Genomic DNA, 27,218 nt, shown 5'->3' with positions numbered 1-27,218 from the left:
TCTTCCTACTTTTATTTAATTGCCTCTGTGAATCAGATTATTCTGATAACTCACAGACACATTTTTATTCCTCTAAGTGATCAGAAGGTCTTTATATTCGTAACTGACAAAAATCAGTTTCAGGACGTATCTCAGGGTCGCCTGTGAGCCCCCGCAGAATAGCAAAGCTAATATCTAGTCGTCCAACAGTTAAAATAATTGATGAGTGTGCGCTGAATCCTCAAGAGAGGAGGGAGGAAGCAAGAAGGAGGGCGAGAAGGAGAGGCTGGAAGGGAGGAAGGGAGGGGGGCAGGTGCTGATTTCAGCCCTGTAGCGTCAGGATTGCGTCAATTCGGGTTTCAGCCACGTCTGGAGTCTCGGAGACGAGCTTTTCAGAAGAGCCAAAACAGGAACAGGGGTGGCAAATCATTGTGCGAGGGCGAGTGGACCTCCCTCTTCGCCTCCTCCCTGCTCCAGGCGCGGGTCCCCTGGGCTCTGCGCTGCTGTTTTCAGCACTCAGGAAAGCCGGCGTTTCAGATCCAGGAAAGTCAATCTAGCCAGGGAGTTTTCCGTTCAGCACCTCGGACAGAACACGCAGCAAAAAATGGCTCCGATCGCTACCAGCCGGGAAGAATTTGGTAAGCAAGTTACCCAACTTATGGCTGTGGTTGTTCCTTCAATACTCCGGGGTGGGCAATGCCTCCCATCCGCAAATGGATGTTGAATGCAGATTTTTAGATAGTGAATTGCAATGGAAAATGAGAACAGCAAACGATTAATCGTGGCTTATTTCTGTAGTCTCTCTCTTTTTTGATATGTCTTCTTAAAATTGCCTTCTGTTAGGGTGATTCTACCTTCCAGAAGTTCCTGAATGTTCAGATAGCTCTGAAAAACTGCAGCATGCACTGGTGGTAAGGGAAAAGGAGTCTGTTGTTCGCAAGATCTTTTCATTTATCTTGTAGGCGATTTTTATTTGCAGCAAATCTGTATTTTATTAGGAGGAGCCACATATGCCTGTGGTTACATAAGAGTTTGATCTGGTATAAAACAACTTGCATATTGAAGACCTGACATGCACATTTTATTCCAGAATGTACCCTAATTTTCTCTGCTATCTGTTCTTGTATCCTCGAACTATGTTATTAGGGCAAGACAGAATTCCATGACAGTAGGGTTACAGGGACTTTCAAAACCAACTGGCTCATCCTATTCCGTTTCACTGGTGAGATAATAGAAGCCAGAGAGATGTGGGAAGTGTTTCCAGTTGCACACTTAGCTAAAAGCTGCTGGAAACTTGAATTAGGGCTCGGTTTTGAGGGTTTAATTTTCTTGTCTTTCTTTCTTTTTTTCTGTACCAAATTTTTGGCCCCAATGATCTCCTTCTCAGTTTCAGTCAATTAAATTAGTATACTTCTTAAGATAAACACGTAGTATTTTTAGATCTAATTATATTCTAAAAGCAAGAGACCAGAATTTTCCAAGTTTTTTTTTTTTTTTTTTTTAAATCAGGGAATTTTGTAGAAGTTTGTGAATGAGTGTTATCTACATATGAGTGGTGATTGTTATTAAACTGAGTGAAATGACTACAATCTTTGCTCTCAAAAGCTTAAGATGTTATCAATAGAGAATGCACTGGTAGTAGTTGAGTCCATGTTATCTTGAATGTTTTGCATTTGATATATTAAATGGGCAATTTTCAATATTTAGTACATAAATGATTTTTTTCACAGTCTTCCCTTTAGCTGACTGAGGAGTGTGTGTGTTTGTATGTGTTTGTGTTGTGTATATCCACGTTTTGATTTGAAATCAGAAAATCTCTCATTTTGTGGCATTTTCAGGGCTGTACTAGTGAAATATTTTCTGGCATGGACCATCAGTCTATTTAGAAGAGAATCATTTTCAGTTGCTTTTATTATTCATCTGACATTCGCTGAAGAATTGCCTTAGTTCATGACTTTGTTTTTACTCCCTTGTCTTAGAGTATTAATGTCTAAGAGTGGGGAGCATTTTTTTTTCCTTCTCCTCCACAAAGACTTGAATAGAAGGAAAAACTCAAAAGCTGATACTAAGTTAAGCTGATTATCTTTAGCTCTTTCCTTACTCTTTCTCCTCAGTTTTCAGGATTTTTTTTCCCTCTTATTTGGGGAATTCAGAGATTTAGTTCACCTTTACATAATTCAATTTCTTAACAAAATCAAGCTACAGAAATTTCAATCATTCTTGTTTTATTTGCTTTTTAAATCTTAGATACTTATTTATCTCATCATGTCCTAATCTTATATTCTTTGAGTAAAGTTTTGCAATTATAAAGTAGATAGGCAGAATATTTTGGGAGATAGGAAAGGTGAATAACAAAAGACTGGTCTTCTTGGGATTAAACAAGTCTTAACCCATTCCTGACTGAGACTTTTCACTTCATCATTCCTATGTGAAATTAAATATGGACTAGCAGAGAAGTAATATATAAAATGTTACATTAGTTATATTCACTTTGATTGTCTGAAACATTGACTCAATTAGTGCACTCAGTCCAGATGTAGCAGTACTGCTTTTACTTAAACAGCGTTCCTAATGATTTGAGAAATATGCTTACATATGAAATATGATAAGCTTCATGCACAATCAATATCACCTAAGTCAGTGATTTAATATGCCCTCATTCAAGGAAATAATGCCAATTTCAATTTGATTACCACTTACATGTGAAAATATCCTAGGGAAAAAATCAGTTTGATGACTAAAATTGAACTCTAAATTATCAATACTCACTTTTTTCATTACATGTTAAGGAAAGATGATTCATTTATAACTTCTGGTTTTTTTCCTATTTAAATTAATTTGTACTTTGGATAATTCAATGTTTGCATACAAGTGGGTTGTAGTATTACAGATTTCATAAATTAGCATCTAGTTCTCTTCTTTTTTGTTCTTTTTTCCCCCTTAATAAACATACATTTCTTTTATTACTGTGCCATAATTGAAGTGAAAATTTTGAGTGAGTTTGTGGTAATGGCAAAGAATATTTCACCATTTTTAAAAACTGTGTGGACCACTGAGTCCCTAGATATTTTCTGCATGAGTTCTGGATAAAGAAGTAAAAAATATTACAGAATTTCTTAGCATTTGAAGAACATCCATTTAGTGTTCCATAGTCAATAAGAATTGATGCTTTTGGAAAGTTTCAAAATGTCAATGAAAAGATAATGAAATCAGTACTGACCCCGACCCATGGTGGTGGAGTGACTCATATTATCTGAGAAAACAAAGATAAGGCAATGTTATTAAGCACACAGCCCCTGTATCTGGTTCAGGCCCAGTTTCATCTTTTCATTTTAAAAACTACTGAAGTGAAGGAGTTTTTGGCACACAATTTTTTTTTCCTCTGTGTCACACAGGGAATGTTTATATCTGAAGTTCATGTGACCTGCATATAAGTTATACCCAGAACTGTTGGAAAGGAATTCAATGTGTCCAACTTGCAGTTATCACCAGCTCTTTTGTGCTTTCCCAATAAGCTCATGTCTCCATTCTACTCCTTTAATGTATGTTATTGGTCACTTGATTTTTCAGATGAAATCCCCACAGTAGTGGGGATCTTCAGTGCATTCGGACTTGTCTTCACTGTCTCTCTCTTTGCATGGATCTGCTGTCAGAGAAAATCATCCAAGTCTAACAAGACTCCTCCATACAAGTTTGTTCATGTGCTGAAAGGAGTCGATATTTATCCTGAAAACCTAAATAGCAAAAAGAAGTTTGGAGGAGATGACAAGAATGAAGTAAAGAATAAACCAGCTGTGCCAAAGAATTCATTGCATCTTGATCTTGAGAAGAGAGATCTAAATGGCAACTTCCCCAAAACAAACCTCAAAGTTGGCAGCCCTTCTGATCCGGAGAATGTGACCCCGAAGCTCTTTGTAGAAGGAGAAAAAGAGGCAGTTTCCCCTGATAGCTTAAAATCCAGCACTTCCCTCACTTCAGAAGAGAAGCAGGAGAAGCTGGGAACCCTCTTTTTCTCCCTAGAGTACAACTTTGAGAAGAAGGCATTCGTGGTGAACATCAAGGAGGCCCGGGGTTTACCAGCCATGGATGAGCAGTCTATGACCTCTGACCCGTACATCAAAATGACCATCCTCCCAGAGAAGAAGCATAAAGTGAAAACCAGAGTGCTGAGGAAGACCTTGGACCCAGCTTTTGATGAAACCTTCACATTCTATGGCATTCCCTACACCCAGATCCAAGAGCTGGCCTTGCACTTCACAATCTTGAGTTTTGACAGGTTTTCAAGAGATGATACCATTGGAGAAGTCCTGATTCCTCTTTCAGGAATTGAATTGTCTGATGGAAAAATGCTAATGAACAGAGAGATCATCAAAAGAAATGTTAGGGTAATACATTTTGAGTCCTTAAAGTATAAACAACTTTTTAAAGTAGGTTTTTGTTTCTAAGGAATCTTCATTAAAATGATATGATTGTACTTATCATCCTTACCATGTTTAATTAATATTCATTATAATCTGGTAGACAGCAAGAGAACAGAGCAAAGGAAAGAAAATTTAACCCACATCTGAAATGTTCCAAGTAGTTTAATGGTATAAATAAATAGTTATCTTTTATGAGTATTTAAATATCATCTATATAAATATTTGTTGATTTCTATAGTAAGTATTGTGCCAAAGACTGCTACTTTAAAAGTCATATGGCTACTTCTTAATTCTAAACAAGTTAACGAAGTTGTTTCAAGGTCAGTATAATTGAGTTTAAAACTGAAATTGAAATTGAAAATCAAATCAATTCTATCTGAAGATTTGGAATTTGTATTGACTTTTTATGGAATGACTTTTCAAGGAGGAGATTTCACAAATGAATAATAAATGCCCATCTCTATGTTGTATAACAGGAAATGAGTTACTCTGTTTTTATACTATTTTGGTAGCTCTGGAATTATTAGAAAATGATATGCTTCAATTAAACACAATTTACCCTATTCCAACTTTAAATATAGAACTCAACTGATTCTAATAGTATTTCAGAATAATATGTTTATGGTGGCAGGATTTCAAGGATTTAATAAATGAACTAATTTTATTAACTTATGTTCTTTTAAAAAATAGCGATATTTTAGAGCCCAAAAAACTTTAGAACTTATTCTGACCACCTCATTTCCTTTCATTTGTTGAAGGTAATGTAAATCAAGGTTCCAGAGACTATATAGTTTATTTGAGACAGCCAGCTGTTCATTGGCACAGAGGGTTAACAATCTGTCTCCTTCCTTGTAGAGTGTTTATTCATAGAGCTGCCTCATGTCAGCTTTTGTATAAATACATTGCAGTTTTAAGAATGCTGCCCCAGATATCATTTGGCTATAAGTAAGCCCCAAATCGGCATTTTGCTACTTACAGTTAAAATTTGAAGTTTGAGTTCTTAGTCCTATTACCTAATTTCTAAAAGTACAGATTGAACCTAAGTAGTATACAAAGAACTCTATGGCACTGTCCAAAACAAGGTATTAAAAATCCTGACTCACTTCTCTTCAATACTTAAATTCAATTTGTTTCTTAGATTATATAGTTACAGGTAGAGAAGAGTCAAGGACTTGTAACTCCATCACGACTTTTGGTTAGGTGAATGGTGGGAATCAGAGTAATTCTTATTTGATCTGAATTCAAATTCTGACAATATCAGTGCTAATGAATTTGAAATCAAATCAAACTTGAGTCATTGGATCCTCCACACACATTCAAAAGATTCGGTAACTTTTATTACTATTCATAACTTAAAAGGGTATAGATATCAGTAAGGCAAAAACAAAAAACAATTATCTTTCTTTGAAGTAGAATGTAAATATCTTTAAAACATTTGTGAGGAAATGGGCGTGACCAACTCTGCAATTTTAACTTGCTGTAGTAGCTAAAATGACCACAAGATGGCAGGCAATGGTTTTTAGGCCATGGTGGCAGAGCACAAAAGCTTTTAGTTACTCTTGAATTCCTTCGCACATTATAATAAAAGTAAATATCAACATTACATTTAAATAACCATGCTATTATATTGCTGAAAAAGTTTGATCGAAAAACAAACATCAAAACTAAGAAAAATATGTGAAAATACTTATACTGCTTTTCTCTTTGTTCAGAAGTCTTCAGGACGGGGTGAGCTACTGATCTCCCTCTGCTATCAGTCCACCACAAATACTCTTACTGTGGTTGTCTTAAAAGCTCGACACCTTCCTAAGTCTGATGTTTCCGGACTTTCAGGTAAGAATGAGTCTGAAATATTTAGGTTCAGGCTAAAATTGGGTAGTGCATTGAATAAAACAACTAACATTAGCCTTTGATTTTGATTTACTTTTATTCATAATCACAAGTTGTATGATTGTTTCTTTCTCATTTTTCAAAATAATGTGACCCTATGCTATCAGCAATAAGGAGAAACCTACATAGTTCTAAGAACTAACCCAAAGCAAGTACATGCTAAATACCTAATTGAATGGAGTTGAAGCAAAAGTCACTGATACATGCAGTGGTAAGGGGCTATTACCAACAAAACACAAATGAAAATATAATTAGGGCTGAGAAGTGTTTTTAATTTTAGTATTTTTAATAAGCCCACTAAACCTATTCTTTTATTGCCCTTTTCTAATATGTTTTAAGAATTTGCTTTTAGTTTTGTAAGTAATTTTACAAAAACCAAACAAAAGCCCAAACTCTTTTGGATAGCAGGATGAAAATGCACATGAACTATGGATTAAAACAATCTGAATTCAAACCCAATCCTTCAGTTTCTTAACTTAGTTTTCTTGAGTATATTTCTTAAACCTTGCAAAAATCAGACATAATAATAGCTTGAGAAGCACTGTAAAACATAGAAATATATACTTTATTAAGAATCATCTTATTTTAACATTATTATTATTATTATCATTATTGTTTGATACTGGAAGTTACTGGTCCTAAAGGTTCAGATCAGAATGATAAAATTAACTCAGATGCAACAATAAAAAAGTTAAAAACAATATAACTAAATATGTGATAAAGTAACATGATCCTAAAATTCACCCACTAAGGATGGCAGGACAAAAGTCATTAATAGGAAACAGAAAGCAAATCCAACAAGTGATTAAAGAACCACAGAAAAGTTAAAGCCATTGATAGTCTATATTCCAAATCCCCATTCAACAGAAAGACATTCAAAATTCAGATGCAGACTTACCCAAATCATACAGCTTTCTAAAGTTGGATGTTGTGTAATATTTCCTTTCTTTTCTTTTTTTTTTTCTTTTTGCCTTCTATCTAATTTTCTGGAATGAGTTATTAGCCATCAGAGTGTGCCCATAGAAAATTCTCCTTTCTTTCCTTTTATGTAATCTCCTTTTTCTGCTATTGCAATTTCTTCCCAAGTCTAGAACTGCTTTTTCTTCTGTTGCACATTCATTTTCAGTTTTGTTAATAAGAGAAAAGCCACACTTCACTCACACTTTCTGTTTGTTCTTACTGATTTCATTGTAAAGACCTTGCATTGATGTGCTGGGCTCTCTCAAAGCACCATTACTTTGTAATCAATTCTGCATCTTAGCTTTGCCCTGTAATGTCTGTTATGTACCATTGCAGATCCCTATGTCAAAGTGAACCTGTACCACGCCAAAAAGAGAATCTCCAAAAAGAAGACTCATGTGAAGAAATGCACCCCCAACGCAGTGTTCAATGAACTGTTTGTCTTTGATATTCCTTGTGAGGGTCTTGAAGAAATAAGTGTTGAATTTCTGGTTTTGGATTCCGAAAGGGGGTCCCGAAATGAGGTGATTGGGCGGTTGGTCCTGGGTGCCACAGCTGAAGGAACCGGTGGGGAACACTGGAAGGAGATCTGTGATTTCCCCAGGAGACAAATTGCCAAGTGGCACATGCTCTGTGATGGTTAGTGTCCTATCCATGAGTTGGAACTTAAGGGTTTTTACTAGGCAAGGAGCAATCTTTTTTTTTCCTTTTATGTGATTGTAAGCTTGTGACACAGCAAGCCACCTTCTGTTGGTTAGAAATGGATTGAATTAGTAGACCAGAAAGTAACTGTAAATGTGAACATGATAATTTCCCCCTTTAGTAGAGAAGTTGGATAAATTTTCATAAGATATTCAGTTCCCCTGCAGGTTGTCCAGTGATTTAAGCAGGGATGGCCAATTTTGGTCATTCTTGTTGTGAACACTGCATTACAATCCAAGCCATGGTTTGGATCTAGAAGTGATGAATTCACTAGACCATCACTGGAGATCCAGGCGATTTTTCAGATTTAAAAATGAAAATCATGCCTTCACTTATGAAAATTTATCCATTTTTTTCCTTCAGGTTGGGGAAATCAAGTTTTCTTTAAATCCAAAGATATTAAAGAAATGTTTTCTAGTTTGTTTTCATTAATTATGTCAAGTGCAAATGGTTGTCCTGCATATCAAAGTATCTGGTCATTTCTCTTTGGTTTGTAATTATTTGATACAATTTTATCATAAGAGAAATAACAGGTTCATTTCCAAAGGACAGTGAACAAGCTGAGAAATTATTTTATCAAAGGGCTGAGTTGAGAACACTGTGGCTGAAATATGATTTTTTTTTTTCTTTTCTTTAAGGTTACATGTGAGTCAAAATGTAAAATATAACCTCACATAAGAACCACGGCCTTGAATTATTCACTGCCTGTCACAAGCCTCAGTGTGACCTAAGAAACCCCTGTTTACCTTTGTGAAGTTGTCAGATTAGCTAGTGGATAAAGAAATAAACTTCAGGTAGAGATTCAATTAGAGAAATGGTTTTTTTGTAGGAGATATGTACAGTATGCAAATGTACGCTCAAGGCCATCCTTTGTACCCAGGTGGGCATGGCCCCCTGCATGTTCCTTTAATTCATTCTTCCCCAGAAAGGATCAAGCTATTTGAAAATGGAAGGAAAAGAAGGGAAGGGAACAAAGGGGAGAGAAGAAGGAAGAAAGAGGATGGCTGAAAGGAAGAAAGGAAGAAAAAAGGACTGTGAAGTTTTTTACATGGCCAGATTGAAACCAACAAACCAAGTAACAAGTCAAGAACATAGAGAGTAAGCCTGACATAATTTACATGTTCACAAAGTATACTTAGGCTGTCAAATTAGCACAACAAAGTGTGCTTTTCACTCTGTTTTCTAGGCTACTAGGTCTTGAGCTGTTGTCTGTAAAGCAGTTTAGAGACTTGTATCTTGTACCATTTTCCAGTACCAGGGTTCTGAAATTCACTCAAAACCTGGTAGAGCAAAGCAGAGCCCTGTGATTATCTGGAAAGAATTCACTGGAGGGTAATGTCACAATATTTGAGTTTGTAGAGAAGGATGACTGAAACTCGGGTACAGCTGCATTATTAAATATGCAAGTTAGAAATAAAGTCTACTGAAAAATTTACATTTTGAGTCAGGTTTTGTGTCAGTACTTTAACAGTTTTTGAGGATGTGTTTGATATCACAGTGTTTGTAAATTCTATGAACATGCATTTTCCTAACAACTTATACATGCTTTTTATGACGATGCCTAATGTAAAGAAAATGTATTACATTCTGTATGTACAAAGATTGAAAATCAACCATTTTTTGTGCTTTAAGATGACTTTGGGACTAAAAATGAACATTCCCCAGTCATGTTCTTCATTCCATCCAAAGTCATTCCACAGCATCTTGATCCACTCAGCTTTTCTGTGAAAGCAACATGAACTTCAGTCAGTGTGGAGTTTGGGGATGCCAAATGGCCTTTTCATGTATGTATGTTTGGTATCATGGGCCATGGAATATGATGCATTTTGGAGCTCTGAAAAGTTGTGAGGAGTCAATTTCCAGTATCCTACACGGCAGCCAGAAGTCAATGGCAGTACCAGCCTTCAGTATGAGTATTGGAAGAGGGCTTTTTTTTTTAAAGTGGAACAACAATGGATGAACAATTGAAATTACAATGGATGATTTGTAAATAGTTTTTAGTTTTCAAAATTTAAAGTGTTTTGAGTGTGAAGAGTTGAGTAAAACTATTTACAACAGGTTATAAGAAAAGAAAGGAGAAAAGCAAGAAAGGAATTGAAACAGGCAGGGAGACATGTGATCTCATCATTTTTGAAAATTGTACTGTTTTATAATGTATTACAATATCAATGTGAATATCTTGAATCGTTACAAATCCTGCACTGTATTAAATATGTAAATTAATTGTTTGTCTGATTAGCCAATCTAACCACCCTCATGGGGAGGTATCCATGTTTGAAGAACTGTGTAACTCAGTAACTGACTTGTTCTGATGTTGTAGCTCAATAGAAGTGATTTGGAAGGAAGCATGGTTTATGAGACGGTGTCTGTTCTTTTGTGCCAGCTCTGTATGATGTTTGTAAGACCATGTTTGTAAGACATAATAAATTGCTGCTTTTGCCCAACCCATTTCAACTCAGACTTTCTGCCAATGGACTCTTTAGTGAGCCTTCTCTTACAGTTATATGAGCTTTCAAGCTTCTCTAATAGATCATCTGTTGTACTTTAGGGAAATTTAGGGACCGAGTACCAAGATTTTCCAAATACTTTTATTTTGTTTAATGCTTAACAATTATCTGGAACAGATATAATCATACATAAACTAAACAAGTGCAGGGTATGATGGCTCATGCCTATAATTCTGACAACTTGGGAGGCTGAGACTGTCTTTAAATAAGATATAAAAAGGACTAGGGATGTGACTCAGTGGTTAAATGCCCCTGAGTTCAATCCCCCATCCAAAAAAAAAAAAAAAAAAAAAACCCAAATCTCATATGCTTCTGGGAGAAAAGACAGGAACATACTGAAAGTATTGTCTTAGCCTCTCCTGCATTGATAGGCCATTTATACAATGGAGAATCCACAAAGACACATGATCCTTGAATGGGAAATAGACCTAAGTTTCATCTCCAAATTGTTCCCCCTGACCCAGGATGCAGATGATAACTGATGGTGCCAATGCTGCTGCTGCTGTATTACCTCCAGCACTAATACCACCACCTTATATTGAGATGACTTATTTAAAGTTATACTTTACTTAAAGGGGAATCTTTCTGTGACATTCATTGATGCACTCCCAAGATCTGTTTTTGGTTGTAGCTGACTGAAATATTTGCTGGATTAAAATTTAAAACTCAATAGTAGAATGTATTTTCTAATTTATGTCTTCTCATTTCACAGCACAACACAAGATGTAGATAACAGTCCTCTAAGTTTACTGATAATGAAGATAAATTTCTGTTTACCATCTAATTTTAAACAATCCAGTGGCAAAGTTGAAGCTATCTGAATTCAAAATTGCTGCTTTGTGGACAATATCAGACAGACCTGCTTCTAAGCAAGCACAGTATCATATATTTTGCTTCTTTCACCCAAATTCTTATGATAATGTCACATACATGGCAAATACTGAAAATTCTGAAAAATACTGATTGAAATAATTCCATAGAGTGTTGTTGCGTGTTTTTTTAAGCACAGATCAGTAACAAGAAGGTGGTAGAAACAGAAGCTAAAGTGCATGGGGTCTCCACTACAAGTTTTTAAGGACTATTATCTGTTTTCTTGAACAACCATATTTGAGAGTCTCTCCAGACAACAACTCTATGCCATCTTGACTATCTTGACTATCAGTGTCAATCAATCCAGTGGTAATAATGTGTGAGACTAAATCACAGCTTAGCAGAAAAGGGATGGCTAAGACTATCTGTGAAATGGGAAGCTTTCCCAAGCCTAATAGGAACACTTCTATTCATTTTCTCGTGAGTAAAATTGCATAGATCTTGAATTTTTACGTTGATGAAATATGAATTGATAAAATACTTTTAAAGTTGACTTCTCTCTTATTTAAAATATTTTCATTGTTCTCTCTACCTTAATGGATAAAAGCATGAGCTCTATATTCAGACTCCCATATTATTACTCTTGGCTTCATTTTTTATTAACTGTGTGAGGTATGTCTCATTATTAAACATTTCTATGTCTCAGTTTCTTCTTCTCTTAAAAAAGGGATGATAGTAATTCCACACTCGCAAAATATCTCAGAAGGATAGGAAGGAATATCATTAGTTCAGTGTAGAGATGGCTTTTCAGAAAATGCATATTGAATTTCTTTGGATCTAAACAGGCAAAAAAGAAAATCTAGCAAATTAAGCTGTGAGGTTTTTAAAATGGGTATTGATATCTGTTAGTTCTACTGCATTTGGAAGCTTTCAGTTGTATTTTACATCATAGGACATGTTCATTTTAATATTTAATCCTCACAAAAATCCATGAAAAAGGTCTAAAATATACACTTTTTATATCATTTGAGATTTAGGTGATTTATCAGAGGTTAGCATCTGCATTTTATAGGTGGAAACAAGTGAGGGATGGGATAAAAGTGTAACCCTGGAGGGAGTAAGCATTTGAGAAGGGTTTAGATTTAAGGTAGGACAGAGCCAGAATAACCACAAAAAAGAAAACGATGTTGAAAATTGATGACCTGGCATGAATAATGAGGAGTCTAGCTGGGGTTTGGGGTGTAAGTAGATAATATCACTTGTATGAAAAATAATTATTTTGGTGTAATGAAACATGAAATATTTGTTTAGTCTTCTATTTAATTGTTATGTTGATGCCTCTGTCTCTATCCATGCATATTAATATATAAATGCCGGATCCTAGATGTTTTATATACAAATAAACATCAAACATGTTATTAGCTACAAAGGCAAATTTTTCAAATTTTTCAAACCTATTTTCAGAGTTTTAAAAAGAATCACACTAAAGCAAAATTTGCTGGAATATTTGTAAATATGCAGGTCACTAAGTATCATTAATGTAGCATAACAGTTTTATTTAATCAGTTACAATGAAAACACACAGAAAACAAGATAAAGGTTGACAAAGTGACAATATAAAAATATATAAGCTTGCCCTCTGAGGAATGTAAAAAATATAGATAGATGTTGCACTTTCCCAAAAGAAATACCATAGTCTGCATCTTAACCAAGATGCATTTATTATTTTTACAATTCTGAAGGCTAGAATTCTGAGAGCAAAATGTTGCTAGGGTTGATTTCCTATGTGGCTCCTCCCCTTTGCTTGTAGATGGCCATCTTTGTATGGTGTCTTCATATGGTCTTTGTACATACTTAATCTCTTTTAATACAGACACTAGTCACATTGGATTTGGCCACACTAGCCATATTGGATTAGGTCCACTTACCTGACCTCGTTTTAACCTTAATTATCTTTTAAAAATCCCTGACTCCAATTATACTCTAGTTTATATTACATATAAAACTTTAGGATGCTACTTTATGAAAATGTTGAATACTTGATACCAGTGTTTTTCTTGTTCTGTTTGATCCTACTCCTGCTATATGTGAAAAACAGACTATTTACATTCTCCTAAAATCAAGCCACAGGAACACTCATGCTTACCTAGAGGAAAAGCAGAGAAAGAGAATGAGCATTATAGTCTCACTCCAAATACATACATTTTTGGAGTACACACACACACACACGCACACAGAGAAACACACATACACACCTATATAAATGTGTTAATGAAATTTTCCATAATAATAATATTTTAATGAGCAAAAAAGTAGTCTTTTCAAGAATCATAGAACTTATTTTTACTTAAAAGTGAAAATGAATTAGCTATAGAATATATACAAATATTTTTCATAATTTTACTTAACTATCATATGAACATGAGCATTACAAAATATATGAAGAGACAGGATGAAACAGTGCTATATTGAAATACAAGATGGCAACTTTGGATATCAAGGCACCACTCTGAACTCTTGTGTGAGCATAGGAAATTCAATCTCACTCTAATATTTTAAGGTTCCATGATTCTGTGTGACCCAATGTACCTTAGTTCTATTTTGATATCATGTGGTAATTAGTTTAATATGATTAATTCAATTCTACATTTTTTATGAAGGACAGTATGTACAAAAAAGAAATAAATTTCAGAAAATAATGTTGAAACCAAGACTTGTATTTGGCTAATGTGGTCCTCTTTTGTTTTTCTTTCCATATTTGCTCTTCCTCAACTTTTTTGAACTCACCTTCACAGAATCATGACAGATACAAAATAAAAGAATCAAGTGACTTGTTACCCAACTGACTTGGGACCTTTGCTGTTGCTGTGTTCCCCCAGTAACTTCTCCCAAACTGATGGAGACCCGTCATGGTTCTTGAAAAGGGACAGAGACTGATTTCCAAGTAACATGGTATGACATAGTAAGAATTTACAAAGTCCCTCCATTCATTAAACTTCCATCTGAAACAGCTTCGTATTTAATTGTGCATCCTTTAATATGCTGTATTTCCTTTCCAAATGTCCAGATAATGCTGTAGTTATACTTAAGATATTTAGAAGGCAAAAAGCATTAAATGTAGTTAAGAATGGTAAATGCATGCAATTCCATCAGGTTAGTTTGGACAGAAAGACCTGTGAATGGAAGCGGAATGAACAAAATGAGCTAAGGGTCTCCAAAGTATAAGGAGATGGAAGTTGGGGCCTTGATATTTTAGATGACTAGGTTAACAAGTCCCATTATTGAAGTTTCTGTGTCAGTAGGCTTCAGATAGTGTCATATAAGCTTTAGAAATAAATATACAAATAAGCAACAAACCACAAAGAAAACTTAACTATAGTAGGTAGTACTAATTATAAGCACCTTTTCAGCAATATTTATTAAGGGATTATAAAGTATTTTTACATATTTTTAATTCATTGTATTTTTAAAAATTGTCATATGAATTATTTGGGAAAGGTACTTTTGAAACCTTTACAAATGAGGATACTGAGGCTTAGGTGCCTTTCAGACTATGTCTGCTCACTTTACTGGAGTGTCAGGTACATCAAACATGCTGTTATGTACTAGACCTTTGCAAGGATTACCTTCCATCTTGAGCACTTCCTCCAGCAGAATTTCAGCAAACTGTTTTTTCATTTCCTCTACATATCAATCCAGTATTCCTCCAGCAGGTTGGCTGTCTTTGAACTCAATCTCCTGCACCAGACACTCCCACTCCCACTCCATAGCTACTATTTTCTCTGGAGAAAACACACATTAATGTGTTTACTTTATGTCTTCAACCACTAAAATGCAGATTCCATCAGAGCAATGAACTCCGGTTTTTATTTTCAGGTCCTAGAACAATGTTTAATATATTCTGAGTACTTAATCAATATTCCTTAAATTGATGTATGGATGAGCTTTCTGAAATTGTGCTAGACTTTTATGGATTATGTCTCTCTATTCAACATCCGTTTATTTCTGTGGCACAGAATGAGAAGTAAGATCTAGAATACATGATTCCCTAGAACTTTAGAGAGAATTATTTGGCTATTGTGCTGTCCAGTAAAGAATGGGAAGAAAAAGTCATTATTTTCTCATTATGTCATCATGTTTCTAACTGCCTTCTGGGATGACTTTCATAAATATATGCAATAGTTTAATAGCTGGACATTTTCAAGTTCTGTGTCCTTAGTCACCAACAGGAAGACTACGAAAGTGATGTGAATATATAACTGAAAAATTTGTGCTCATAACATTAGCTTTTAACCAATTTCTTATTTTCAGAGGGTCCAATGAGAGAGAAAAATAGCTTAAGTAAACTGTACAGAGAAGCTTATCTCTTGACTATGAAACATAAAATACTCTCAGAAAGTGTGTTTGACCTTTGCAACGTGACGGCCATCTCTTTTAAATTGACAATTCCCCCTTCACTATGAAAGTGAAAAGGCTAAATCTGTCAGGGTTGTGCTAGAAGCAAAGTGGGTCACAATGAAATTTCACCAGAACACAAGACTGCTCCTTTCCACTGTGTTGTGATTTGACTTAACTTCTAAGAGATGAAAATGTCGCCAATAACATGATAGGTTTCATTTAGGTTTACTTGTCAACAGAGGGTTTCAGGTCTGTGGGCTTAAGGATGTCTAAGTGTAGAAAATTCTCCTCTACTATAAATGATGACCATTCCCCACCATATTATTAGGTTGTTTTGAAATTTCCAAGAGTAGCAACAGACATGCAGAGATGTCTTACAAAACCTCAAACTTCAATGAGACAATGAATGATAGAATTTTAGAATTTATAGAGATCTTGGAGATCTAGTCTAACATCTTCATTGCATAGATAACAAAATTTTGATGTGCTGACTGGTAAATAATTGTCACAGTAGAGACAACTGACTCACAGATCAGAACATTATATGTCACTTCGAAGAGCTGGGTTGCTGCATAGGCAATGTACAGATAGTTTTCTGGCGCTTCACATTTCAAATCACCTGAACATCTTTTCCGTTGTCCTTTCCATTATCACAAATACAGAGTTTGGCTTGGTGGTTCATTCAGTTTGATGCAGAGTCAGAAATGCAGAAATAGATGCATTAATGAGAATCTGAAATCAAGTCCCTGACTAGAAGAAGAGCAGCTATAAGGGTGATTGACACTTTGTAAAAGTGAGGGTGGAAAATGGAACTCTAGAAAATAATGCAAAAAGACTAGGAAGGAAAAGGAACATCTGCTTTCACTTACTAGTCATATAAAAATTCATTTCTCTGGACCTATGTTTTCTCATATCTCACAGCTCTTATTTTTCCAGTGATACTAATCGGACAGGATGTGTAGTACATGTGCAGTCATAATCAGTAGTCATCAGAATTCTATCTCAAGTGCTTCTAATTTTAGCATTCTCGACTGATCTCTCATCCACCCATTCTCAGCACCACACAACATTCTATCTCCAACGCTTCCTAAAAACCAATACCCATCTGCACACAAGAATGCTCTTTTCAATGCTGTAGCCCTTTCTTCCACATAGGCTTGAAACACCAGCCTTGGGAGTGGTCAAAACTGTATAGTGTTTTCCAGAGTTCAGATTTCACACTGCAATTCTCTTTTACACAGAACTGGGAAAATTTCCCTATCTCTTGAATTTATGCCAAATATTGTGAGTCCTAGAAATTTCCCTTTTCTTCTGGCAAACAAGTTTTCTCTTTTTCTTGCCAAAATCCCTTTCAGTTTGCACTGTGCCATTAACACACAGAAGTTACATGTGCCATAGCCCATAGATGTTCAATGAGTTGTGCTAGCAATCGTCATGCACCCACCTCTCTTCTGCATGGCTAATACATTACCTTAGGATTAAGCTCTTGTGTCCAATTGTTGATCCTCTGGATGGATTTTCTCCTAGATGATTCTATGGTAGCATGTGAAAAGAACACCGGCAGAAACTTTAAAAGACCTCTGCATATTTTTCAATATCCTTAATCTCTAGGGAGACTAGAGCTTGGCTTTGTTCTAGATAGACTATTATTGCCCATAGAAATGAAAGAATGGATCAGATGATCTGAATTTTCTTCTAGCATTAAAACACGGGCATAGGTTTAAATATTGGTCAGAATTACTATTGTAGCATCATAAATCATCAGAATTCCTATCTCAGAGAAGCTGAACCAAAACTTTGATATTTTGAAACTGTTCAATTGCCTAGATACAATTGGTTTGCTCTTTCAAAGATCCAGAAATATTTTGAATAATAATTTGTGTATTGCCAGAATACTTTGGAGGCAAACAGTATACTGCAAAATAAAAGGAGTTTCTTTTAAATCAGGAAAATATTAAGCCTGTGAATGCTTGTAGAATTTGTAACTGACAGAAATAAGAGATCAATAAAAACATGGTACCTACCCTCAATGCTTTCCCCTGCAACTGCACAAAAATACACAATATACAAGACTACAAGAAGTTAGGTACTAGACAAATGTATTATATGTCATAATGGTGATATGAAGTGAGCTGAAATCATAGAAATGAAGAGAGTGATTCTAGCAATAAATTGATTTTCATTGTAAATGTGAGTCCAAGATGACCTTAAATGTTTGGATATTAATAGGCATTTTTACACGAACAAATATTACTAAAAAAATAAAGGACATGGTTTGCCAAAACGATCAGGCTACCCATTATGATTGACACACAAATGCCTGAGAAGATAGTTATAAATGTATGCTTTGGCTATACTATTGAAGGCTATGAATGAATGTTCTGATAAGGCATTTGAATATTAATCTGTGCAAACTAAATTCAAAGTTGTTTGTTATTGTTTTCCTATCTCTCTGGGTTCTGATCCATAGCCAAAAAATGAAGAAAGAAGATATGGAGTTTAAAATACTAGATGGGTTCATTTTAGGTAGGTATATATGTACATCTATAGGTAAATTTGTTCTTTGGGTTTCCATGAGGAATTGATTCCAAGATACCCCTTGGATATCAAAATGTACAAATGCTCTATTCCTTTATATAAGTCATCATAATATTTACATGTAATCTATGCACATCTTTACATAAAATTCAAAATCTCTGTATGTCTTATAATACCTAAACATTTATTTCCATGTAAATAATCATTCAACTGTAATGTTTGAGATGTCCCAGATTTAAAAAAAGTTACTGTACTCATTCAGCATAGATGCAAACATGATAGACATAACATTTTCAGTCCTTAATTGCTTGACTGGCTTGACTGTATAGATGGGAGATTTGGCAGATACAAAGAATCTACTACTTGTATGTATGTGTGTATGCTTTCCCTCAATAGGACTTAATGCCTATAGATTGCTGAAAAATTATCTTTCTGTTTAAATATGCATTTCTCATGCTGAACATGTGGAAAGAAAAGTTGAAACTGAAAAAATGACTTTCATATCACAATTTTTTCAGGCTTAGTTATAAATTTAGAGCGGTGCAGTGACAGTATATCCCTATGAATGACTGCTGTTAAATCACAGAGTCCTCCTCCTTCATTCTCTTCTTTCTGAGGTGTATGTCTAAGTTCTTTACTTCCTGTGTATATGAAGTGTACTGATTCTCAGGGCTATAACAGACATGAATCATATGTAATTTAGCATCTTTAAGATTTCTCATGAAAGTGATTTATATTACCTCACATAATTTATTTTAATGGTCTCACAAGAAATATAAACATAAAATTTCAAATGTAGAATTATAATCATGATTACTAATAATACCAATAATAATACTGAGTCAATCTCAAAAAAGAAGAGAATCCTACCTTTCACAACAATGTGGATAAACTTGGAGGACATCATGATAAATAAATAAGATATAGAAGGATAAATACTGCCTGATTTCAGGCATACAAACTATTTATATTAGTCAAACTCACAGACACATAGGATATAATGGTAGTTTTCATGGCCTGTTGGAGGAGTAAATGGATATTTGTTCAATGAATATAAAATTTAAGTTATGCTAGATGAATTTATTCTAGAGATGGATTACACAACATAGTTCTTCCACTTAACAATAAGTATTATACACTTAAAATTTGTTAAAACATTAAATCATGTTAAATGTTCTCACCACATTTAAAAAAAAAAAAAGGAAAGGTATAAGCAAAAACAAAGGAATTCAAGGAAACTTATGGGAGGTGTTGGATGTGGTTATTACCTTGATTGTAGTGATGGTGTCATGGGGGTTCATGCAGGTATAAACTGATTAAATTGTACATGTAATATGTGCAACACACCTAAAAAAAGATGTTCAGAAAGGACAAAAAGTCACTGGATGAATCTCACGGAGAGGCTCTGAATCCTCAGACATTCACTGGTGTTGGAATATTCTTTTCCCTGTTCAGTAAAAACAAATCTTGTCCATAGCTTATTATGACTGGGCTCCTTCTTTTTTGGTGTCTTAAAAACAGGTATAAATATATTAATTGGGTAATGTAAACTATTTAATTGTATTGGCTGGTTTGTACTGTGTTCCTAAGGTTCCTAAGTAAGTGGTGCACCCAAATACCATTTTAAACCACAAATTCAGAGCAATGTACTTGTATAAGAGAGTGACGAAAGGAAAACTGGGATATTTGGAATCATGAGTAGAAAGCATGACTCTCCACAGAGCTCAGGAAGTATCCTGGCAAGAACACTTATTTTCAGATCACTTAGCTTGCTACCCAAATTTTACATATTTCACTCAAGTTTATTCAAGAGAATAAAAGGTATGCATTGTATTCTTCTCTAAGAATTCAAGAATCTAGAAAAGAATGAATTAGTCCAACTTTTGTGTAGGGGAAGAAATTAATGTTTTAGTTATTTAGATACATATTTCTGGTTTTATTTGTTGAGATGACACTGCTTCTAATGATTAAAGAGCAAAATTTTCATATATTAGTAATTGTCATCGCACTTTGAGTTGGCTAGTACCATCACAGATTTCTGAAACTTAAATCCATTGTTCTGTCTTTTGAGAGGGTCATCTTTCTATGTTGGTGACTCCCTTACTACATTTAAGCATATTTTGTCAGAATATTTTTTTTTCCTTTAATTCAAGTTGTTATCAATTTCAGAAAATGATAACCAATCATTTAGCTAAATTCTTACCCACTAAAAGGCAGCATGGCATTGATTGGCTTTACCAATATGACAACACTTAATTCACATTTTCCTTTTTTTACTATTTGGACAGAAATTTTTAAGCTTTTAACAAATTTTTAACTTCTGAAGTCTTGTTAGCTTTGCACACATTTCCCTGTAACCTTGAACATTAAATCTCAAACACAGATCCATTTCTATTCCATTCTGTATTTACTTCCTTAATGCTGCCCATAGCTTAACACTGATCCTGGAAAATAAATAATGTGGGCTCAAAGTCATGGATAATCAACTGTGGTTACAAAATCACAAATATATTAGCTTAAAAAAGTGAACCAGGTGAATTAAATCATTATCTCATTTCCTCTCACCTTATATATTTAGAGACCCATACTACAACAGTTCCCACCCCCAATTGTTTAGATGACTTAACATAATTTAGGTCCGATTTCTCTTCAGGAATTGATCCAAATGGGATGTAGGGTACTGCAAACCAAGCACTTCCACCAGCTTTTCCATCTGAGAACAGTAAAAGAAGCCCTGAAAATAGTCTGAGAGGCTGAGATCTGGCTCACTCAGCAGCTTCATGATGGCAGAACATTTGAATAAGCAATCTTTTTGAGGTTGAAATCTTGACCTATGAGGGTTCATCAATATCCGTAATGTCAAAAAAGACATCAGAATCGTGGTATGCCTAGCACACAGACATAGGACCTGGTTTCTATGGAGACCTCAATGAAAATGCTCTAGCTTTGTGTTCAATTTTCATTGATTGATTGATTTATTGTTTCTCTCTGAGTCAAATTCAGTCATGGAATCCGTGTAATTTAAGCCCATTAGATACATTTTCTGTGTAAGAAGGAATTATGTTTAATGTTACACTAAACGTTTGGAGATGCATTTCTGAAACTGAAAACATCTAATTTCAGTATGTTTGGAGGGACAACTGGTTGACTTGCACATTCACCACTTCTCCATGGGAAGTGTGGACCTCCAATATTCATGAGGATGGCAGGATTCCTGTGTGTGTGTGTGTGTGTGTGTGTGTGTGTGTGTGTGTGTGTGTAGAGGGGAAGTTAATAAATATCTGTTAAATACATGGGTCTAATGTACTAGGTTATAGGAGAAAGGACAGAATTAGAAAATTTATAGAGTTAGCCCTTTGTACATGTGTCCCTTAATCACCCAAATTGGTGGGCATGTTTTACAGCTATCTGTTAGAGTAAAACCAAGCCTTGAAAGGAGAAGAAATTGATTTGGAAGCTTAGATTTGGATTTCCTAATTGTGGGAGATTCAATAAAGCACTTAAACTCTCTGAGTTTCTATTTTCTCATTTGTAAAATAGGATAGTAATATTCTACCTTTCCTTTCTATTGGAAAATCAATGAGATGATATGCTAAAGTGAGTTTTCAAGCCATTGTTGAGATTAAGGAAAATAATTCTGTAAAATGAGCAATTGTCTTTTCAATTTTCATTCTCACTCAAATGAATCCCACGGGTCATGACATTTTCTCATGCATGATAAACTCAACTTGATTCTGTTCAATTCACATCTACTTGTTCAGCACTAAATGTTTAGTACTGGGCAATCAGTAAAGTACAATTTTTACTTGAACCAGAGGAGAAGATAAGATACACAAAATCACCTAAAATATATGAGTTTAAAAGACATGGAATGCAATTTGTCAATCTAGGTACATCAAAAAGTGAGTCATTATTTCCAGCTGGGAAGATCCAAAAAACAGAATCACTGTACATGAAGGCTAGTCTTAGAATGCTGGAAGAATCTAAAGAAGTGGATGGAGGACATGCAACCTAAGCAGAATCATTAAAACCAATTGTGTTCTAGTAGAAGAACATCAGATGGAACCAAAGGTCAGAAAACATGGGGCACGAAGTTATTATGGGAAAGCTAGGTTAAAGATAGATCTTTGAGGGCGTCAAATACCAAGAAGAGAATTTTGGACATCATTCTGTAAACAATGGAAATATTTAAGAGCCAGAAACTTAGACAAACAAATTCTTTAGGAAAGATAGATTTAAAATTAAAAAATTAAAATTAAAAATAAGTAATAGGATGCAAATTGTGAGCTTCTTTTCTTTTTCTGTTTCCCTCATTATGTTGAAAATTCAAAATGATAAAGAATTATAGTTTGAGAACAAAACTGCATGTAGATTGCTTAGTTTTGTGTCTATAACATTTTTTTTATTGTTATCACTTTTGGACATTTATCTCTTACTTTAAGCATACAATTGATGTTGGTTTTTCATGCGATTGTATTCTTCCTGGTAGACTCTACTGTTGTCTTTCTTCCCTTTTAAACTGAACACACCCCTTCAATTTCAGGTCTAGACCTCCCAGTTTATACAGCCATGACTGGTTCTTCAGCTCCTGTTGTTCATCCACTTCTTTGAGTCTATTCTTAATTTCTAGTCTTTTGCACATAAATAAATATTTAGCTATGTTCATATGTTTTATGGTTAAGTCATTTATTGTGTGTTCACTTTGAATCTCTGATTCTCCATCACACTTCAGTGCATACACTTTGTAATTTACACATTTTTTTTTTTTTTTTTTTTTTTTTTTTTCTTTGAGCACGTGGTATATACTCAAGAAAGATGTGTGGATGGATGACCTGGTTGAGTTATAGCAATCCCCTTGTGTAACAACACCTGTTCTCATTCTCCAGGACTTGAAAAATGAGTAAACTGGACGGATAAAAGAGAACTGCAGAAACATAAAGATGTTTAGCTTCAACTATCCAATTTTATAGGAGAAACTAGAAAATGGGGACAGATCAGACAAACCACCACTAATTGCCAGTAAGTAGTACTTGAAACAGAACTTTAGATGCCAGAAAAAAAAAATTCAGACTTGTAGATGTGTGTTTAATCACTGTACTTCTGACTTTTTGGTGATATAGGCATAGGCCATTTCTTATCAGGGGTCCAAAAAAAAAAGTTTTACATTTGCATATTTTGAAGGGAGACCATGAGAAAGGTAAAATTAATCAGCTGCTATAATTGTTCTCATAAATGAAACACCTAAAGAGAAATTCATCTGAGTTTATGATTGGGTTTTCCAGCTCCATGACATGGATAATTACACAGGTTTTAAAGAATATTTTAGATCTTACCAAGTGTAAGAAAAGAAAAAAAGAAATATTAATACTGCAGCAAATTAAATCTAAACTATCCCAATAATTAATATAAAAACAAAACTATACCTTGTTAGCACTAATGAAAATATTGGAACTCTGAGAAATTAGGTGATTTATTCACAATCACTATTTAAAATGTTACCAAAATTTAAGAAACCAAAAATATTCAAATTAATGAAGTGATTTCATCTCTCTTTTTCATTTTGTGCTCATTTGATGTGGCATCATCATTTCAGGTTTGATAATTTTAAAGCAGTTTGAGCTGTTAAATGAATTGAAAAGAAAATCTATTGCACATGCACAGATGAAGGAAGCAAAATGTAGTTTTCTCATGATTTTCTGTACAAAAGCAAGGAAATCTGGTTTATACATGACAAACTTTAAAATAATGAATTCCCTTAGTTCTTCAGTTCATAACAGTGTGGTAGACATTGAGATAAATCAGTAACTAGTAGAACTTCCACAATGAGGGTGGCAGAATATTTTCCAATTCTTCTGATTTACTTTAAATTCTAAATTCTAGAATTTATTCATTTTCTGAGGAATTTCTGATGATGTTCAGCAAATTTAATACTTGAATTTAGTGATAACATTCAAGCACCAGAAATATCCAAGAAGGATAAAATTTGATCAGATCTTCTATTACCTAAGAAGTATGTACTCTTTCCTCAAAAATGACAGTGCAAGTCAAATATAGAACAGCAGAAGCAGTGGAATTGAAATTTAAGAAAACATTTGATGGAGTACCATACCAAATAAAAGTGAGCGTGATGTCCCTCTCACAGGCATAAGGCCTTGATACAATAGTGAATTGGGTACAGATTTGCTTGGGATAAGGACATCATATAATGGCCTTCCTAATGAAAACAACAAAAGTGACAACACCAAGGTCATTTACAACAAACTTGGTCAAAATATTAGAAAATATTTTCTGACAATAACCTTGGAAGAGAGGGAGTAGAATTTTGATAGCTTTCTCTTTTCTTTGTTTTGTATTCCAAGTAGCCAGGAAGCAAGAAGGAAACTGACAAGATGAATATAAATGAGAATCATTTCTGAGTACAAGTCTATTCATATAAGATGAAATGAGCAGAAGAGAAAAATACTACTAAATCCTATCTCATGAGGCAGGTAATGGCATGATTTATTAATCACTTTAAACTTAAGGAGACCAGGGCAGTTTGGTAAATTTGAAAACAGTATTAAAAAAAAAGAATAGGAAATATGTTCTAGTTGCTTTAAATATATTTAAGTTTATTGAGTCCTCAATAATTTTTATTATAACTTTTTGGTTGGTCTTTGCCTTCTCACTTTCTTGAACACTTTCAGACTTCGAATAGGTACAAAAATATCTTGATGAATTAATGAATTGATTATAATCATTTAGTGCATGTCCCTCTTGGACCATGGTATATAAAGCAATAGAAGACAACAGAGCTAGCAAAAATAAACCTGCAGGTAATACAAATGCTATTTATGCTACAGTGAGAATTGAAAGTATGAATTAGAATGGGATGCAAAGAGAAGAAATTAACATCTGATCAGGGAATTTGGAAAGTCCTCTTGAAGGGTCATGTTCAAGATGAACAGAATTTTAATAATCTAGAAGAAAGAAAATGTATTTGAAAAGGAGACATGAGAAGAGCAAAGGAGTGGAAAGAACGTGTATGGGTGGTAGGAAGTGGTTGAATTGTATTGTTTTTTATGTGTGTTTAGAGAAACGAGAAGACAAGCTGACAGAAGAAATTTCTGAGTAAAGTTAAGGAGAAGAAAATGCACTAGTGGAATTATCAGTGACAAAATAATCTTGGATGAGGAAATCACCTTACAAAGTAGAGGTGATTCTAACACAGTTCAGACATTTATAGATCTTTCTCACTTTCTAATGTAATATTTCAAGAAATTTTAAAAATAAATAAAAGTTAAGAAGGAATCTCAATGTAATTTTAATTTGCATTTCCCTGATAGCTAAAGATGTTGAATGGTTTTTCATATAATTATTGCCCATTTGTACTTCTTCTTTTGAGAAATATCTATTTCATTCATTTATCCATTTATCAAATGGGTTTTTTATTAGTTTTTTTGTATATTGAATTTTTTAGGTATTTTGTACATTAATACTCTATTGGAAATTTAACTAGAACCAAGATTTTCTCCCATCTCATAGGATGTTTCACACTAGGTCAGTTGTTACCTTTGCTGTGCAGAAGCTTTGCTATTTGATGCCATCTCGTTTATCAATTATTGCTATTATTTTCTAAGCTATAGGATTTCTATGCATTGCAGTTTTATTTATTCCTATTTGAAAAGGGAGATAAGGCAAAGTGATTAAAGCTATGCATATCATTACTGCAGAAAGTCCAACAAATGTCCCTAAAATGAAACCATTTAGATTAGAGTGTGTGTTGTCAAAATTAAGGAAGGAATTTAGCAATCTGTCAGCACTCTGTTTCTCATGTTTCAGGCATATTTACTGTGAACTTAACCCCTACTATCTCCACAAACACACAGGTATACATACCAACCTCTCTTTCTCTCTATGCACATTTCTCTTTCTGAGCATTGAGAGTTAATGTAAGCATAATGAAATATAAATGAGAAAGTTGTTTGCAAACAATACATGGAACTATAGAAAAGCTTGCTAATAATTGAGAACAATTAACCATTTCACAATAAAACCACATGCCTATAGGTTGGTAATTGCATTTTTTAAAACCCTTATCTAAATCCAATTAGGTGAATTTGCCAGCAGTTTCCATTGCAATTTTTGTATCTATGGTAACCTGGGAGAAGAAGAAGTTAAAAAAAAAAAAAAAAAAAAAATGACAGCTTTTTTTTTTTTTGCCCTTGTATTTAAGAAATTCTTAGAATGTGTATGTTTTTAGTTGTGAGAACTGCAGTAAGTCCGGGAATGCTAAGGGATGAAGGGTCATGATATAGGCAGGTGCCACTGGAATTATTGGTACCAAGAGAAAGGGTAACCCAATTTACCTTATTCTTGAACACAGCCAGTTACAGCTGTAGAGATGCCATGATATTCTGCTTTCTGACATAAGAATAATCAAGGCAAAGAGAAAGAGGGTGTGAGGTGAGAAGTCTCTTTCCACGTACTCACTGTACTCTGCTCTTATTCCACAGTGTTTGGCTGGATGTTGACTTGCAAGGGTGATAGGAGAGGCTGGCCCACATGCAGCCATTCCTTTCTAGTGTTCAGAATAAAAAACATATGTAACATCACGTCTTTCCACTAATGTACATGATTTTAATGTACAGGTTAAAATAAATTCAGTAAAAAGCAATAGCAACAAAAAGAAGAAAAAAGATATTTCTGACACCACTATCTGTTCACTTTGATCACAATTTCTGTTTATACTAGAATAGCCAAGTCTGTTAAAGGTATGAACAAGATGGGACTTTGGAGACTTTATTGGGATTATAATTTATCATTGAATAAAAGATGGATGGCAATGTCCAAGGAATCAGTCTCAAGGAGGGAAAATGACAGTTTTAAGATTTACAAAACTAATCTTTATGCTTTAAATCATATTGCCCCATCTCCAACATTCTTACAATGAGACAAGATATAAATGTATGCTACAGAGTCTCTTAGAGGATCAAGATAACATTCCTTATATGTATTGGTTATTTTTCTAACA

At 34.3% G+C, this 27,218-nt stretch overlaps 1 protein-coding gene across 1 annotated transcript; it reads left to right on the top strand.

Moving 5' to 3' along the window:
• The first annotated feature begins 319 nt into the window (after positions 1–319).
• On the top strand, positions 320–10,400 carry SYT4 (synaptotagmin 4). The gene is made up of 4 exons (XM_079109030.1): positions 320–617; positions 3,550–4,364; positions 6,113–6,233; positions 7,587–10,400. Exons 1-4 carry the CDS (start codon positions 584–586, stop codon positions 7,892–7,894), a joined length of 1,278 nt encoding a protein of 425 aa, XP_078965156.1. The 5' UTR covers positions 320–583; the 3' UTR covers positions 7,895–10,400.
• Positions 10,401–27,218: the final 16,818 nt, after the last annotated feature.

Source organism: Sciurus vulgaris (genome assembly GCF_902686455.1).
Source record: "Sciurus vulgaris genome assembly, chromosome: 13".
In the NCBI taxonomy this organism is placed as follows: domain Eukaryota; kingdom Metazoa; phylum Chordata; class Mammalia; order Rodentia; family Sciuridae; genus Sciurus; species Sciurus vulgaris.
This window is presented reverse-complemented; position numbering and strand designations above follow the sequence as displayed.